Genomic DNA, 18,263 nt, shown 5'->3' with positions numbered 1-18,263 from the left:
ATTAAATGGTTACCTTTGGTATGCTAACATTAGCCTGAAGACCTTTAATTGTTACATTATCTTGCTTCATTATAAGACTTGTCTGTGCTTGTCCTTGATTAGTCGTTCCTATGGTAGCATGTTCAGTTTTTATTCCTCTAACATCTTGTTTGGAAGATAGCTAAAGAAATAAAAGTAGAATTGTTATTTCATAGAACTTTCATAATTTCCACAACGTCCACAAAAGCAACTTGCTTATTCACTGTGCTCCCTTCTGCCCATCTATGTGCCAGCTGCCATCCCCCCAGCTAGCACCCATACTCGTAAAGTCCAAACTTCGAATAGCTAAGAAAAATACTGGCAGTTTCAGGGCTGAGAGAAGTTATATAAAATAAAGTGAAACCAATGTAGAGAGAAACAGAAAAAAAATGGCAATAAGTATTATTTTAGAATCACTAAAAATGTATTTATTTGATAGTAGATTTTGGATTTGATAATTGGCTCCTCCTTGTTGACTGGGAATATTTTCAAACTGATGTATACTCCTCTATCCTCGGAAATGCCAATGTTTTGAACAGTTGGATCATTAAAAATAATCAGCCTCATTTTACCTTACCTCTGGTCTCTTGCCTAAATATGACCCAAATAAATTTGAAAGGCAGATGGAGAATCACCAGAAGAGCATCAGGATATGACTGCTAAGAAACTGGCTCCATAGCTAGAGCTACTGCATAAGTAGACTATCACATACAGGAGATGATGACTTGAGTCACTGAGCTGAACAAAAATAATCTCAAAAATATTTTTTTTTCTGTTTTAGTGGGCATCCGTTTTGCCTGCCACTTTATTTTCCAACCTAAAATCATACCCATTTTTTAATAATCTTTTTATTATGTTATATTAGTACAGCACATCATTAGTACTGCACAGCACATCACTAGTTTTTGATGTAGCGTTCCAAGATTCATTGTTTGCATGTAACAATCTGTGCTCCATGCAATCCGTGCCCTCCTTAATACTCATCACTGGGCTCACCCATCTCCTCATCCCCTACCTTCCTAAAACCCTCAGCTTGATTCCTGCCTGGAGTCCATAGTTTCTCATGGTACCATGATAAAATAATCTCAAAAATATTAAGATATAAATGATCTAATCACAGAGAAAAGCCAAATTATATGCAACTTTGCTGTCTTAGAAACTGAATGTACCAGCCTGAAGAATGCTCATTCACTCAGGACCAAAGTTCTTTAGGAAAGGCTTACAATTAATTAAGCTACTTCCGAAATAAAAGAAAAAATAAAGCTACAAATTTAATAAATATTTTATTGCTATTTAATCCACAGTATAGTTATATACATTATCTCTTAAGAAGCCAATAGCAAACATATAAGGACTTTTTAGAAGTGTCCATGTGTTCCAATTTAAATGGCTAATAAAATTTTAATATATTCCATTTTTTTTCAAGTTCAGATATCATATATACATGAAGAGTTCTCAACTTGCTAAACTCATTGAATAAAAAGTTCTTACATTTTCTGAGAAGGTAGTCTTGCTATTTTGGACAGCTTCCCTGAGGACTTTGGCATGGAGATCATCTACAATTGCAGCTGGATGGCGGGTACTAGCACAATGAACCATTGCTTCAATGTACCTGAGGGAAGAAAAATAGTACAGGAAAAACCTAAATATCACTTAATACTATGGCCTAGTTTATCTAAACTGTTCTGTTATGTTCCATTCTAGAGTCCATTCATGGTAGTTTTGTCTCCCTCAGTAGATTATAAGCTCCTTGCAGGACTGAGAAATCTATTATTTTTAAACCTATTTTCATCTTTGTGCAACCAAAACAGCCATCATCAATATTCTTCTTCATGAATATGTATCACATATGATAATTATATCACATATACTTAATCATTTACTAAAACATTACTTAAAAGCTATATTCTTAAACAAAATTAATACCTGTCTAAAGCTTCGGCTACCAGGGGAGTCAGAACAACATCAACAGTCCCTTTCACTTCAACTATGGCTGTGGTCCTGGTCTGAGAGACTGGCTGATCCAGGGTCCACTCTTCTGTCAATGTTTCATCATCTGTGTTATCAACAGTTTTCTTTTCCAGAGGGGTATATGGTGTACTATACAATTTAATAAAAAAATATGTATTAAAAAGACCATGAAAAAGAACAGAAGTTAGAGTTTCCTTAAGATGAATAATCACTCAAATACACATTTATTTCAACTAAAATTTTCATGGAATCAGACTAGATGCTTAATAATCCCAAATGCTTGGCAGAGATAGGTGAGATGCAAATATGCAAACTGATCAAAGATGGTTAATACATCAAGTAAGAAGAAAAAGGTCAATATATTTACTTGATGGGGCTTTTCCAAATTATGAAAATTACAATACTGAATTCTTATTAGTTCCCAATTTTGATATGCCAAGTTATGGCTTGCATATTAGGTCCAACAGAAATGCTAGTGGCTGCTAATAAATGTTGGCAAAGCCATGACAGACAACAGAACTGAATTATTTATGGTAATTAATTCATTTTTTAAAAATGTTCCAGAGTGTCTGCCTTCGGCTCAGGTCATGATCCCACGGTTCTGGGATTGAGTCCTACTTCAGGCTTCCTGCTCAGTGGGAAACCTGCTTCTCCCTCTCCTTCTCCCTCTGCCTGCCACCTCCCTTCCCCCACTTGTGTGCTTTCCCACTCTCTCTCTGTCAAATAAACAAATAAAATCTTAAAAAATAAATTTTTCAGAACTAATCTTATTTTTCTTTTATTTTCTCAAGGCCCTGGACAATTCCTCCATATGATGGCCAATGAAATGTTACTTATAAGAATGAATAAATTAAAATGAGAAGCTGTAAAAAAGATGAAATAAAATAAAATGCAGGGCCAACTATTTACTGTTTATAAGAAAATATACTTAAAGTGTAAATACTATAGGCAGGTTGAAAGTAAAAAAAAAATAGTAATAATGGAAAAAGATACTCCATGAATACATATGTATCACTCAGCCTGAGAAAGCTGAGGTGGCTGGATTAATATCAAAATGGATTTAAAAGAATTATTATATGCGCTAAAGAGGAAATTTAGGTAATGATAAAATGATATAAGCAGACATATCAGTGTGTAAAAACTACTAAGAGTTTCAAAATACATTAAGAAAAAACTGATAGGGGTGCCTGGGTGGCTCCATTGGTTAACCGACTGCCTTCAGCTCAGGTCTCTGATTCTGGGGCCCCAGGATCAAGCCCCACATTGGGCTCCCTGCTCAATGGTTGAGTCTGCTTCCCCCTCTCCCTCTTGACCCTTCCACCGATCATGCTCTCTCTCTCTCTCAAATGAATAAATAAAAAAAAAAAATCTTTAAAATTTTTTTAAAAAACTGATAGAACTGAAGGCAGAAATAAACTAACAACTTTAATTAAACTTTACTTTCCCAGAAACTGATAAAAATGGTGAACAAACCAGTAAGCTTATAGAAGATTTGATAACACCATCCACCAACCCTGCCATGTGTAGGACACTACTCCATCCAATAACTGCAGAAAACACTTTCCTTTCTACCGTTTGTGGAACACTTACCAATACAGGCCACAAGCTGGGGTACAACACAAGTCTCAACAAATGTAAAGATCAAAATCACAAAGACCATACTATGTGATTACAAAATGAAATTAGAAATTAAAAAGAAAATGATATCTTTTAAAATTCTCAAGTATATGGAAATTAAGCATTGCATTTCTAAATAAACCATGGGTCAAAGAATTAAATTAAAAGAGAAAAATTAAACATAAATAAATAATAAAGTCTATAGCCAAGTAAAGAATGGCTATTTCTCAGAATAAACTCTACATATCTAATAATCAATAAAGACTGACTTTAAACTTCAAAAGTATGTAACTTCTACTTACTTTGAAGTTGATCCTGAAAGTTGCATTCCTCTGTCTAGTAAAGAATTAGCTGTGAGCCCCTGTTTGATAACCTAAAATAATATAAAATATTACTCACAGTCTAGAATCTTAATGTTATTTGATCTCTAATTTTATGCTATCAACTGGCATTTGTGAATATCCAAATTACCTTGTTAATATGATTCTGATATGTACAACAAAAATACTTAACATATAGAAGCACCTGGGTGGCTCAGTGGGTTTCAGCTCAAGTCATGATCTCAAGATTGTGAGACTGAGCCATGTGTAGGTATTCTCTCTCCCTCTCTCTCTACCCTCCACCTGCTCATTCTCTCTCTCCCTATCTCTAATAAACAAATCTTAAAAAAATACTTAACAGACTAATTGAGAAATATCATATAAAATATGAATTGGCAATTTCATTTTCTGACTATTCAGATAAATGACAGGGTAGGATTGACAATGAGGGTAAAAGACTATACAACTAAAGCTCAAAAGTAAGTGCTTCAAATCTTTTTCCTCCTGAATTCCTCAACAAACTGAGCTTTTCTTAAACTAATTTTAGAATGTTCTCCTGGGACAATCAATTTTTAAGTAGGGAAGACTCTCAGAGAAACATTAAATTATAGGAAAAACTAACATATTGTATGTCCATAAAAGAAAACAAATAAAATAATACATTTGATTATTCAAACCAAACTGAATCCTTTTATATGTTAGACGGTTATTCAGATTTAATAGAGAAAAATAACTTTCTTACGACCTATAATCTATTTTGATTTATCTAAAGATATGAAACCCTTCCCTGACTTATTTATTTCAATGATTTGATTGCCTAATCAAACTAGAAAGATTTACTGAAAACACTAAAATAATTCTAACTTCTTAGGTACAATTCTGTATTGGAAGTACCACTGAGTTTTTATACTGGAAAATTCATATACCTACATACTTTCACATGGAATAAAGAGAACATTTTGCTATCTTAATGGACAATTTATATTGGGCAAGAGGCACAACTTTAAAACCAAAACTTTGGGGGTACTGGGTGGCTCAGTTGGTTAAAAGTCTGCCTTTGGCTCAGGTCATGATCTCAGGGTCCTGGGATGGAGCTCTGAGATAGGCTACCTGTCAGCAGGGAGTCTGCCTGTCCCTCTCTGCAACCGCTGCTCATGTTCTTTCTGCCTCTATCTCAAATAAATAAAATCTTAAAAAATACACACACACACACACAAAACTTTGTAACGGTCACTAATGTTTCTTCTTCCTTCAACACATATTGCTCAAATGCATATATGTTTTTTTTTCCAGCTCCATCTATCACATTTCCAGCAGTACTTAAGTCTAGTCCTGTCACCTCTTACACAGTCTGCTGCCAACAGCTTCCTAAGTGATCACCCCACCCTTCCCACTTCATGACAGTTCAATTCTTCTACTCAGTATCCAAAGTACATGAGAGCACATTTCCTTAAAGCTCTCACGGGTTTCCTAATGAAATTTCAATGAAATTGTAAGAACTGATACCATGGTCTATAAGTTCTTAATGATCTGTACCTTGTTTAGGTCTCTAGCCTCAAAAAGAGCAGTCTCCCTGCTAACTTACTTATGTGCACTGACTTCTCTCCCACTTGAGAATTTTAGCAAGGCTCCTGTCTGTGCCCAGGTCTTCCCATCATCAGTTCCTTCTCATACTTTCAGTTTAGATATTACCTCCTCAGTTAGATCTTTCATGTCAATACAATATAGGTAGCTTCAACCCCCCCATTATTCTCTATTCTAGCATCTTTGGATTATCTTCGTAAGACTCTTCTCAACTTGTAATCATATACTTACCTGTTTTATCTATTAACTGTCTGTCTCCCACACCTAAACTCTAAGTCCTATGCCCATTTTCCTCATCACTGCATATCAAATGCCTGGCACACAGCAGTTCATAATAAATACTGAATTAATAATATGTAAATTAACTATGTAAGTATATACCACATAAGATTCCTACACAGTTATTCAGTTCTATCAGATTTTATCTGCTTAAGGGGGGTGAGGTTATGGACATTGGGGAGGGTATGTGCTTTGGTGAGTGCTGTGAAGTGTGTAAACCTGTACCCCTGGAGATAAAAATATATGTTTATGAAAAATTAAAAATTAAAAAAAAAAAGATTTTATCTGCTTAATTTTGTTCTTTAAAATCATAAAAAATTCTCTTATAAATGTATAATTTCATAAAAATAGTTTTCATATCGACTATTATCACTAGTTTGTTAATGTATTTTCAGTTTTCCTTTAAAATGCCACTACAGAATTCATTATAGAAACAGAAAATAAACAATTCCTGCTAAACTACAAAATCTCAAATGTCAAGTGCATGGAATTGGATTTGCACAGTAGCAGTTACAGATTAAGTAAAAAGAACACCAGCTATTAAAAACAATTTCAAAATTCTATTTTTAAGACACACAGAACTTTGAATTCAGACTTGATCTTAATCTTAGAACATAATGTAGACAGAGACTATATATTAACTGATTAACATTGTGACAATCAAGTCTGAAACTACTCCTCAATTTGAGATGTTTAAGTTTATAATACTCATCAATAACCCTGAGATTTATTGTCACACATGAAGCAATGACTTCAGAAATTCTTTCTTTCAATAAGGTAGTTAAAATGACTCAGAGAAAAATTTTAGAAACATCTTAAAAACTGATTTAGCTAAGTAAACCTAACAGTGGAAACTAATGGTTTAGTTTATACCTTAAAAGTTGGAACAGAAAGCTGTTCAAATGACGATGAGCTTTCTTCACTGGTTGGAGTATCCAGATCAAGGGGACGATGCAATGATGACTTGGAGGTTCTTTTGTTAGTAGGGTGCTTCACTGACCAATTAATTACCTGGAACTGAGTAAGATAAGTCTGATAGCAATTCATCACAGGTTGTTGAGAAGTAATCTGTTCACTCTCTACTGTTTTCTCAACCTCTACAACATACGGATGTTCTATAACATCATCTTCTCCACCTAATGCAGAAACAAATGAAGCCTGGGAAGGATGAGTTTTGAATGGCAGAGTTCGGGGATCCTGAATGGTCTCTCCATGGCCAGTAAGTGGTCCCTCAACACTGTGATATATGGAACCCCTACTGTAGTCAATCTGCTGTGTTTGCTTTTTCTTCTTTTTTCTACCTGGATAAGTTCCAGGGCCTTCATCACTGCTAATGGGCTCAAATTCCTCGGCTGCAGAAAAGTAGGCTTCACTATCAGCCATTGACATGCTGGAATCCATTGACCGATATTGGTGAAATGAATTGGAGTCTGCCGATGGTGTGTATGGAAATGAACCAAAACTTCTTCTCTGCTTTGGTGAGTCTAATACATTCTCATCACTTCGGGAGACATCACTACTAAACTGGACTCCAACTGTAACAGGCTGCTTGTCCCCATAAAAAGCAGCAGTAAGGCTCTTGGTACTCCCAAGTCGAGTGGAACATACAGAAGCTTGTCGTTTCAAGGGAGATCTCAAAGGAGATTGACCTACTGACTTTTCCTGAGTATTAGGAGACACGGGGCTGTTTCCTGGAATTTCTGTAGGAATGCTAAAATGGAAAGCAAAGCTATTACCATTTACTGTACATCATATAAGTATCAATAGAAGTACTTATAAAATCTTTATAGTAATTTAATCATTTATTTTGCAAATTAAGGAAAATCTAAAATTTTACAATGAATTATCTATACAAAGTAGCAAAACAGCACAACAAGTGTTCATACCTCATGTAGTTTCAAATAAATCGAGGCAGTTTACAACATAATAAAAACTTAAACCCAAAGTGTAATCTTCTATCCATGATTTGTGGACACTAATGCATTTATACCTTTTTTTTTTTAACATCTTTTAAAAGTTTGTCTAACACAATATATCAGGGGCCCCTTTGAATAAATGAGAGGGACTGAAGGAGAGGAAAGAGCTAGAGATAGCCCCACTATCATCACCTTTAGAAACTGGTGCTAGTGCCATTTACTGAGGCAGAACAAGTTGAGCATGACAGGTACAAGGTCATTTTTTATAGGCTGAGTTTGAGGTCCCCATGAAACATACAAATAGAAATATCAAAAAGGTAGCTGGGCCTAGAGGCACAAAGTTTTGTCTAGAGTTCTAGATTTAGAAGATGTTGGCTACAGATCATAACTGAAGCCAAATCATCACTGAAACTATCTAGGGAAACAATATAGAATGAGTGGAGATAAAGGTAAAGAACAGAGTCTTAAGCATCCAGAACATCTAACAAATGGCCATCTGAAAGAGGAAGAAAAGAAGAAATGGAGGACATGGAAATAGGGAATAAGAAGGAACAGCAAAGGAAGTTGGAGGAAAATCTAAAATTTTTATATCTGGATGATGACAAATATTTATTTTCATTACATTTTTCTGTATTTTCCTATTTCTGGAATGAGATATATATATATATATACACACACACACATATGAAAATTTTGTAATTAGCAAGACAAAAGCAAATGAATATTTAAAAATATGTTCAGGAGGAGAAAAGAATTTTCTACAGTAAGTGAGTGGAGAGGAAACAAAGTTTTTCTTAACAAAATTTTAAGTAACTACAATCTTATTATAATTCCTAATTTAATCTAGTTTCTGAATATAATTGAATACTGACCTTACATGGCCATCATCTCTTTTTGCATTATGCAAGAATTCTTTTTGAACCAAATGGTCATCAACAACAGAAGAGGGACTTTCCTTTTCTCCAGCCAATAAGGGCTGTGCAGCACTAGAACTACTATTCTCCTCTGAGGAAGAGGATGAACTATGAGATCGTAATGGTACTTGAAGACTAAGGTGCTGAGTTTTTCTTTCTACTTCTATTCCCACTGATTTGTTTTCCCATTCTTTCCTCTTCATGCCATTCACATTACCTGAATAAACAAACAAAAAAGTAGGTTACATGAACATAATAATTTCAAAAACAATTTATGAAAATAAGAGCACTTAATCCAATTCCCTATTTTTATAAATATAATCAGTTTTTTAAAAGCACAAATATCCAATTTCACAAAGCATTATGCTAAACACTATAAAAAGATATTATAGTAAGTATGGATCCAAATTCCATAGACAGTGAATTTTTTTAAACTTTATTTGAAAATTTTCATACTTACAGAAAACTTTAAAGAATACAAAGCCACCATATATCTTTTACTCAGAATTACCTATTTTAACCATTTTGCCACATCTGTTCTAATATGTATAATATATACATAAAACTTTTTGAATTGAGGGTAATTTGTAGACATAGTGACATTTTACCTTAGAGAGTTAAGTGTTTATTTCTGAAGAATAATATATATATATATATATATATAATCTCTATATAATTATCAACTTGGAAATTCAGTATTTATACAATACTGTTATCTAATCTATCATGTGCTCTCCAATTTTTTAATTGACCCAAAAATGTCCTTGAAAGCACCTCTGCCCCTTCCAGTACAAGATTAACCTAGGATCATATATTATTGCATTCAGTTGTCATGTGTTCTTTAATATGGAACATTTCCTCAGCCCTGTGACATGTTATGTAAATTGGGGGTGGAAGGAATGAAAGTGGAGTCCCTACTAAATTGCTTAGATTAAAAAACAAACAAAACAAAACAAAAAACAACTCCTGCCCAGTTTCTATTCTCCTCTAGCCATTCCTGTATTACCCAAGAAAAGAGGAAGCTGTTAGTAGGAAAAAACACCTCTCCCAGCAGAATGCAGTTCTAGAACCAGTTCTAGTTCTAGTTAAGGGGTAAGAAGACTTAAGAACTTACAATATAAGTAGTATTATTCACTTCTACTACCATAAATTGAAAAATCAGAACAATAAATGTCAAAAGAAAAATGGGTTTCATTCTCTTCTAGATGACAGGAAACTAGTGGTCACTGACCTTCCAAGGAACTCCTGCGTTCTACCATAAGCCCTCCTCGATTCTATTCTAACACTGCATATCTATTCTTGGCTCCTAGAAACCTCAACAATCAGAAGTCAGATACTCACACAGGGGTTAATTCTATACCAAACTCAATGATTCGTGAATTAGAGCTCACTTCGGAAAGAATCAACAGGCAATATAATCACTACTATACATTGTAAGAATTATAACGAGCTTTGCTTTTGTTTGGTTAGGGAATTTGCTCTCTTTCCTTTCTTATACCATCTGTAACTTCCCTGTAGATTTTCTTTCTTCCCTTTGTGATGGTTAAACTTTGATCTGCAGATCAGAATATCAAGCAGTGTTTATAATTAGTGCCAGCTGTAGTGCGGTAGAAAGAACACTGAAGTGGCTTTGATGGCCCTGATTCTAGTTTCTGCTTAGCCATCTGATTTTGTGCAACTCCATCTCAGTGATGAGACTCACTTTCTTCACTAGAAGCAAGGAAAATATAGAACTCACACAGCAACTTGAAGATTAAATGAGACAATGTCTGTGAAAACCCTTAAAAGCAAATATTAATCGAATGTAAGAAAGTAATATTTTTTTTAAAAATGATAAATTTTATTTAGCATCTTTCCTATCCTTTAAATGTCAAGAACCTTTGATGTTTGCAGATTCTATAGGATAATCTGCTTTTATTCTAGGCAAAACTGCTTAAGTCAAATAACCTTAAATAAGATGTATATACTTATGTATTAATATTTAGTGAGAAATCATTAAAGCAAGAAATTGATATATATAGTCCAGCTCTTTCTTTTAAGAGCTCCTTATACATGGAAAATCAAAACTACTTCTTCCCTCCTTTTGGTCTACTGACAAAAGGCAGTGCTATAAATGTTTTTGAATAGATCAAGGGGAAAAGGCTGATACTAGTAAAATAGCAAGACGTTTCCATATTTCACTTCTTGACAGCATGACAACTTAAGCAGTAAATACTGCACTTAATTGTAGGAACATACAACTAAAAAATCCAAAGGAAAATTCACTTCTGAAGTCTTCAGAGATAAGATACTAGATAAATCTAAATCTAGTATACTTAAAGCCACCATTTACTGCTTACAACACACCTGTGTATCTGCCAAGTTATCCTACAGGGTCTAAGGAAAGGCCACATTTCTCTTTTTGACATGATCAGTTTTAGTAATGATAAGAATATCCTGCAGAAGAGTTGGTAATATGAGGGCCAACGGTATAAATATTACTATTGATAAGTTTTCCTATATAAGTAAGCTGGTAAAACAACTGTTACCTTGAAGCACAGCTATTCTTAAGTAAATCTCTGGAAGCTGAGGTCACAGAAAATAAGAATATATATAAAGAAATACTCAGAACAAGCTTCTCTAGGAAAATCACCAATGTCAACAATAGGTCTGAAGAGTAGACCTACTTTTGCCTTAGGTAACTGTAAAAACTCACTAGTCTTCTCAGGCTTAGTTAAATCACCTGCAAAACAAAGGAAGATTATACTGAACCTACCTACAAGACTGCTCAAAAAACTGAGTTGAACACACTAACACTGAATTTCTCTCAAAAATGGCATAAAGGATAAAGATAAAAAAAAGATTAGCACAAGTAACAAAATAACACATTACCATCTACAATTTTGGGAATTTCTTTAGTAATAATCCATTCTCCAGGCTGTAGCAGAGACTGTCCATAATACATATCAGACTCTGCACTCGTGCTTGAAAATGCAGAACTACTGGAAGGTGTCAACTCTTCAAGTTTGAAGAAATCTAGGCCAGTTACTGTGCCACCAAAGAATCTGCAGCCACCGAGACAACCACACTTGTTCCTACACCTCTTATTCTTCAGGGTATCATCTGGCCACAAAAACCACAACCTAAACAAAACCCAAAACAAAACAAACAAAAGCAACAACATAACAAAAACTCATTAGGAAATAAACTTTTTGGCAGATAATTAATTAAAACTAAGTTAATTGTTAATATTTTTAAAAGACAACATAAACACAAACACAAAAGCTTATTTTACTGTGGAATGTCTAATCATTTTGCCTTTCTTAAAAACAGTAGTCTCACCATGGTGAGATATAAGTAAGTAGGAAAAAAGAGAGAGATACATTAAAAAAAAAGAACTAAAAAGAAGTAAATATAAAGATCAGACATTTAAATCCAATTTAAAAATAGTAGTAAATATTCTCGAAAGGACTAAAAATTTTAAACATCAAAGTAAAAAATGGACAAAACTATTGGTACAGGTTATACTAAATAGATAATTTATCGCCGTTAGCATTTCAGGGCCTATTTCACAGGCAAATACACCAAAATACTATAGGTATAGAGCAAATAAGAAATTTATTTCTCAATAAAACCAAAATAATGCAGTCTATATATTAGAGGAAAAAACTGTAATAATTTTGTAATAAGGACTCAGAACAAAGTCTTAAGAATTAGGACAGTGGGAGAAAATGTGTGTAAAATGCATTAGGTTCTGTAAATGATCCACACAAAAGCCCGTCAGTATATTAACTTTCTTAAAAAAATATTCCGTAATACAAATTTGGGAGATAAATCTTCATTCTTCTTTTTTTAACTTTAAATAATAGAATTACCTCATATTAACAGTCTGTTTTTCTAAGTATTTTTACATGCATTATCTCATTGGATCCTCAGGGCCCTCAAGGAAGACAGAATAGGTATTATCATTTCCATTTTACATTCTTTCATTTATATTTCTTGAACATATTGATATGTGCCTAGTACTGTGCTAAGTGAAACTGACAGACACAGTCTTATCCATATGAAGTTCAGAGCACAGAGGCAAAGACAAGCCAGAAACAAAATATCTAATCATAAACTGTACTGTGCTATGAGGTAAAAACAAAATAAAAAAAACACAAGGTGTTGTGACAAGGAAAACAGAAGGAAACTTTCAAAAAGTAGTATTTGAGATGTGAAAGATGAGATGAAATACATCAAAATAGGAGTGCAACATCAGTCTAGAAGACAGTAGGAAAAATGTAAGAAAGCCTTACGATTAGTGAGAATCTGACATATTACTTCAGTTAATTGTTACCAAATTCAAATCACTTCCCTATTTTAAAGTATTAAGATTCAATCACTCAGCAAACTACTGCAAACACTGTAAAAATAAAACACCTTATATATTCTACACACTTTTTTATTTAGCTAATTTGTGTAGCAACAAGCTTAGAAAAATGCATAGGTTTGCATTCACCTAGATATGGGTTCAAATTCCAGCTGTGCCACTTAGTAACTCTAGGATCTTGTCAGATTAGTTAAAATTTCTGAGCTTCAGTTTCCTCAACTATAAAATTGTGGTCTGATACACCTAATAAGACTGCTTTGGAAATTAAATGTAAAGCCCCTGATATAAAATCTGGAATATAGAAGTTGCATAACAAATGTTAGCTCCCCTTCCCTCCCTTTATTACAATCTGTGCACTAGTTCTCAATTTTAGCTTGCATTAGAATCACCTGGAGGGCTTATTATACTATGGAGTGCAGGGCTGCACCCCCAGCGTTTCTGACTGAGGCCAAGTAAGACCTGATTATGTAAACTTCTAACAAGTTCCAAGGAGACACTGGGGTTGGTGGTTTGGGAACCATACTTTTCAAAAACACTAAAGAAACTAATGACCTGTGTATCCAGTAACTTTTCCAGTTATATCAAAAAAGAATACAGATAGGCCCCCAAACTACTCCTAGGAATCAGATATGCACAAAGGCAGCCAAATCTGAAGGTCAGTGAGTTACCATGTTGGGAGAGGCAATTGCCAATATGCCCTAAACATCCCTACCTGTTTTTGCCTGGTATGCCAAGTATGCAAAGCCATGACCAGGCCATTGCTTGGGATTGTACTGGCAGTAAACAACCTAAAGAGACGAGGTAATGTCTCACCCTGGAAAAGAGTAGGTTGGCTTTCACGTACTATAAAAGTCGTAGAATGCTTAAGTTCAATATTCTTCTTCTATAATGCACCCCACTGTGTGTAGATACCCATCATGGACTTTTTGTGTCACCTCCAAAGGATTCATAAATATGGGTACCAGATATAGCAAATAAAAGTAAGTTTGTCCTACGCAATGTATGGGACAATATGACACACCTATCCTAAAAAGTTATTTGTTTATCTCAAATTCAAATTTAACTAGGCATCCTATAGTTCCTCTGGCAACCCTACTTGGGGAACACAGGGAACCCATACAAACACACATGACTCTGGTTCATACTTTTGTTGACCAGGAGTTTTGTGTCTTCTGGCAGCACCCATGAAACTGTGGCAGGATAACTTGTTAGCTTGCAAATACGGTAAAATCCCACTCTTCACAATTATTAACCAAAGAGAGCACTGAAACCAATCTAAATGGTTGGATTTACTTGAACACCTGGAACCTGAGTCACATGGTGCCATTTTCTTCACTTCATTAGCACCCTATTCTACAATCTGACCTAATTAGACCCAGGCACTTTGTTCATAGCTACTGGCTTCCTGAGCAATAATTAACAAAGAAAACCAAAACCAAATTTTTTAAAAACATTATTCTCCACACATGAGCTTCCATACTTAGATTTACAGGATGTCAGGATCTTAAAGTAACTTAAAAGATTAATGTAATCTCAGTAAAAAAACTCAGAATTTTTAAAAACTAGACAAATAGTTCTTTGGGGAAATTAACAGATGAAAACAGCTAAAAGTTCGTGATGGAAAAATAAGTATGTATTAGGTATAAATTTTTTACTATGGTATTTGAATACATATTTGCAAAACATCTATTTACACCCTTGGCTGGATTAATACAAACACACCATAAAAAATCCAGATAGAGGGACACCTAGATGGCTAAGTTGGTTAAGCATCTGACTCTTTTTTTTTTTTTTAAGATTTTATTTATTTATTTGACAGAGAGAGATCACAAGTAGGCAGAGAGGCAGCCAGAGAGAGAGGGGGAAGCAGGCTCCCTGTGTGGAGCAGAGAGCCTGATTCGGGGCTCGATCCCAGGACCCTGGGATCATGACCTGAGCCGAAGGCAGAGGCTTTAATCCACTGAGCCACCCAGGCACCCCTAAGCATCTGACTCTTGATTTGATCTTAGGACCATGAGATAGAGTCCCCCATTGGGATGCTGAGCATGGAGCCTACTTAAGTTTCTCTCTCTGCTCCTGCCTCCCACCCCATGCACAGGCTCTCTCATTCTCTAAGAAAAACAAAAATAAAGAGCAACAACAACAAAAAAAAACAGAGTTTAATGTTAACAACAATAAAAACAAAAGGAATAGGAAAAAAAAAAAAGAAAACATAGGTGCCATGTGATTACTAGCAAAAGAAATATTTTCTCAAATTAGTACAAGAAATTATAAAGGTTAAACACTGACATATTTGAATACACAAAAAATAAAGTCTGTACATAAGACTAAAAAAATTTAAAAAAGAAACAAATTACAAAATATTATCAACGGGGACTACTGAAAGGATGTAATCTATAGATTTAAGAGCTCTTAAAAATTGGTAAGAAATATACCAATATGCCAATTAATTAAATATACATAGAATAATAAGATGCAATTCACAAATGAGGAAATAAAAACCACCAATAAATACATGAAAAAAATATTAATCTCAGAAATAATGAAATGCAAAATAAAACAGAAATATCATCTTCCAGTTATCATAAAACACATAGGGAAGCAAAGATGCAGTGAGACACAGACTCAACTTAAAAAGTCACTGGGAATATAAAGTGAAATAATCTTTCTGGGAATTTGGGAATGCAAATCAAAAGCCTCAGTTTTTAGCACAGTCACACACCCCTTTTAAGGAAACTTTAAATTTAAAGAACATGTGGGAAAATATTTTATGTGCAAAAAATGTTCCTCTTACTATTATATATAATGAGGACTTTAGAAACATTTTCTATGCATTTAATGAATAAGGGCAATGGCTAAATAAGTACAATGTATCTTTTTGATGGTGTATTATCATTTGTTTTAAAGGAAATTTATAAAATTTTTGATCATATGGGCAGATGCTTAGGATATAAGTTTAACGCCAACATGCAGAATTTATAAATACAGGATGATTTCAAGTATAAGAAAGATACATTAAAAATATGGGGAAGAAATATGACAAATTCAGTGTGGTAAGGTTATGGTAATTATTTTCCTTTATTTCATAATAGTTTTCTCTATTTTAAAAATAAGCTCAATTAACTTTATAATGAGGGAGATGGGGATGGAAAAAGTTATACTGGCAGTTTAAACAGGTATGATTCAGTAAGAGGCTCTGGCAACTTTTTAAATGGCAGATACAATTATTTCTTAATGACTATTTCTTGAGGATTAGATTCCCTTAGTCTCCCTTGCAACTTTGAGAGCCCACAAGAGTTTCGTAGAATACATGGTGATAGCAATGATGTTTTCTAGAAATGATGAAATGAAAGTGGCAAGCTGTGGTGAGAGAGAAAGAGGGGTAGTGCTCTATAAAATGTTACTTAGGAACTAGTAATATAAGCTCATTTCACTGCTATTACACATAGTATGGGCTTAGAAACACATTAAAAAACAGTGTTATTTCCATTAACCGCACCATTACAAGAGATGAGGTATATAATGTATTTACTTAAATATCAGGTTCTTACATCTTCACTGGGGTGTACCCAGCACAATCATATTTAGTCTTTATGTAAAATGTTCCTATTCCATTTCTAACAGTGGAATTTCCTCTATAATTATAAGGTAATTTTTGTCTGAACTTGGGATGATTAACTTCCTTAAATTTCACTTACCTCTTAGTTCTGCCATCATGAGTTTCTAGGAAATGTCTTTGAGCCTCATGTTTAGAATGATGATCAGCAGCTAATGCAATATCAACAGTAATGAGTCCTAAATTGGCTGACCCTGCTTCAAGCCAATAGGCCCTCCGTAGTATTGCAGGCTGAAGTCCAACTTTGGAATTATTTAATTGTTCAATGTACTGTCTCACTTGAAAATCCTGAATTGCAGCACTTATTCCTTCCCCAACTGACTGATTGTGGAGATTACAGTTTGCAACTCGAATTGCACCCATCTAAATTGAATAAAGAAAATGAAATAAAATGTAGTTTCTGTACTCTTAAGCAACTTAGAATAAACTACAAAAGAGGTATTATTTCAAACTTCATGAAAGAAAAAAAGAGAAAAATGGGAAATGGAAAAGATAAATGCAACAGAAAAGTAAACAGTCAATTAATAAAAAAAGGATAAAAGGAAAAGAACCTAAGTCAAAAGGAAAGCAAGAGAAAGAGGAAGGAAATGTTGGTAGTAAGTAATAAAATCACAGACTTTTAACAGGCTTAATTTTAAGCAGTAACCCACAAAGCAGAGGTGGCAAACAAATGTTTTCAGGAGCCAGGCAGGATATAAATGTACAAAACCTAAAGGCAGTTAAAATTCAAATTGCCTAAAGGCAATCAAAATTTAAAAACACTACCAATTTAATCCCCGCCATAAAAGCAACCTCCAAGTTTACATCCCTGCCATAAAGCAAAGTTATGATAATTCCATTAGAGTAAAATAGTAGTGAAAGCTTGCTTTAAGACTGGAAGGGAACATGGACAAGCCCAAAACAGAAAGTTATCTCCTGGAATTCTGTAGTGTTCTCTGAGATGGCAAACTATATATGTGTGTTCTATTTCAAGAAATGGGGGTTTTGAATCTTGACATCTATATTCATTAGGGATATTGGTCTGAAATTCTCCTTTTTGATGGGGTCTTTGCCTGGTTTGGGGATCAAGGTAATGCTGGCCTCACAGAAAGAGTCTGGAAGTTTTCCTTCTGTTTCTATTTTTTGAAACAGCTTCGGGAGAACAGATCTTATTTCTTCTTTGAATGTTTGGTAGAATTCCCCAAGGAATCCATCAGGTCCTAGACTCTTGTTTTTTGGGAGGTTTTTGATCACTACTTTAATTTCGTTACTAGTTATTGGTGTATTCAGGTTGTCAATTTCTTACTGTTTCAGTCTTGGAAGTTTATAGGTTTCCAAGAATGCATCCATTTCTTCCAGGTTGCTTAACTTATTGGCATATAGCTATTGATATTAATTTCTGATGACTGTTTCTATTTCCTTGGTGTTAGTCATGATTTTATTAATCTGGGTCCCCTTTCTCTTTTCTTTTGGATTTGTCTGGCCAGTGGTTTATTGATCTTATTAATTCTTTAAAGAACCAGCTTCTAGTTTCACTGATGTGTTCTACTGTATCTCTGGTTCCTAACTCATTGATCTCTGCTCTAACCTTAATTATTTCCCTTCTCATAAATGGGGTAGGCTTAATTTGTTGGTGATTCTCCAGTTCTTTAAGGTGTAAAAGAGTTTGTGTGTTTGGGATTTTTCTACATTTTTGAG

The 18,263-nt window shown here is 34.3% G+C and overlaps 1 protein-coding gene across 5 annotated transcripts in view; it reads right to left on the bottom strand.

Annotated features, from left to right (window-relative positions):
- The window catches only part of KIAA1109 (KIAA1109 ortholog), a 220,928-nt gene that overhangs the window by 119,109 nt on the left and 83,556 nt on the right, over positions 1-18,263 (bottom strand). For all 5 annotated transcript variants that reach the window (XM_013053923.2, XM_045083613.1, XM_045083614.1 and 2 more), the window contains 8 exons: positions 16,669-16,949; positions 11,491-11,741; positions 8,578-8,836; positions 6,663-7,500; positions 3,909-3,979; positions 1,945-2,118; positions 1,510-1,630; positions 14-160 (listed from right to left, as the gene is read on the bottom strand). In XM_013053923.2, the coding sequence (XP_012909377.1) occupies positions 14-160; positions 1,510-1,630; positions 1,945-2,118; positions 3,909-3,979; positions 6,663-7,500; positions 8,578-8,836; positions 11,491-11,741; positions 16,669-16,949 (2,142 nt within the window). The remainder of the gene's footprint in view (positions 1-13; positions 161-1,509; positions 1,631-1,944; positions 2,119-3,908; positions 3,980-6,662; positions 7,501-8,577; positions 8,837-11,490; positions 11,742-16,668; positions 16,950-18,263) is intronic.

This window comes from Mustela putorius, unplaced genomic scaffold (genome assembly GCF_011764305.1).
Source record: "Mustela putorius furo isolate JIRA1106 unplaced genomic scaffold, ASM1176430v1.1 tig00000721_pilon_pilon_pilon, whole genome shotgun sequence".
Classification (NCBI taxonomy): domain Eukaryota; kingdom Metazoa; phylum Chordata; class Mammalia; order Carnivora; family Mustelidae; genus Mustela; species Mustela putorius.
This window is presented reverse-complemented; position numbering and strand designations above follow the sequence as displayed.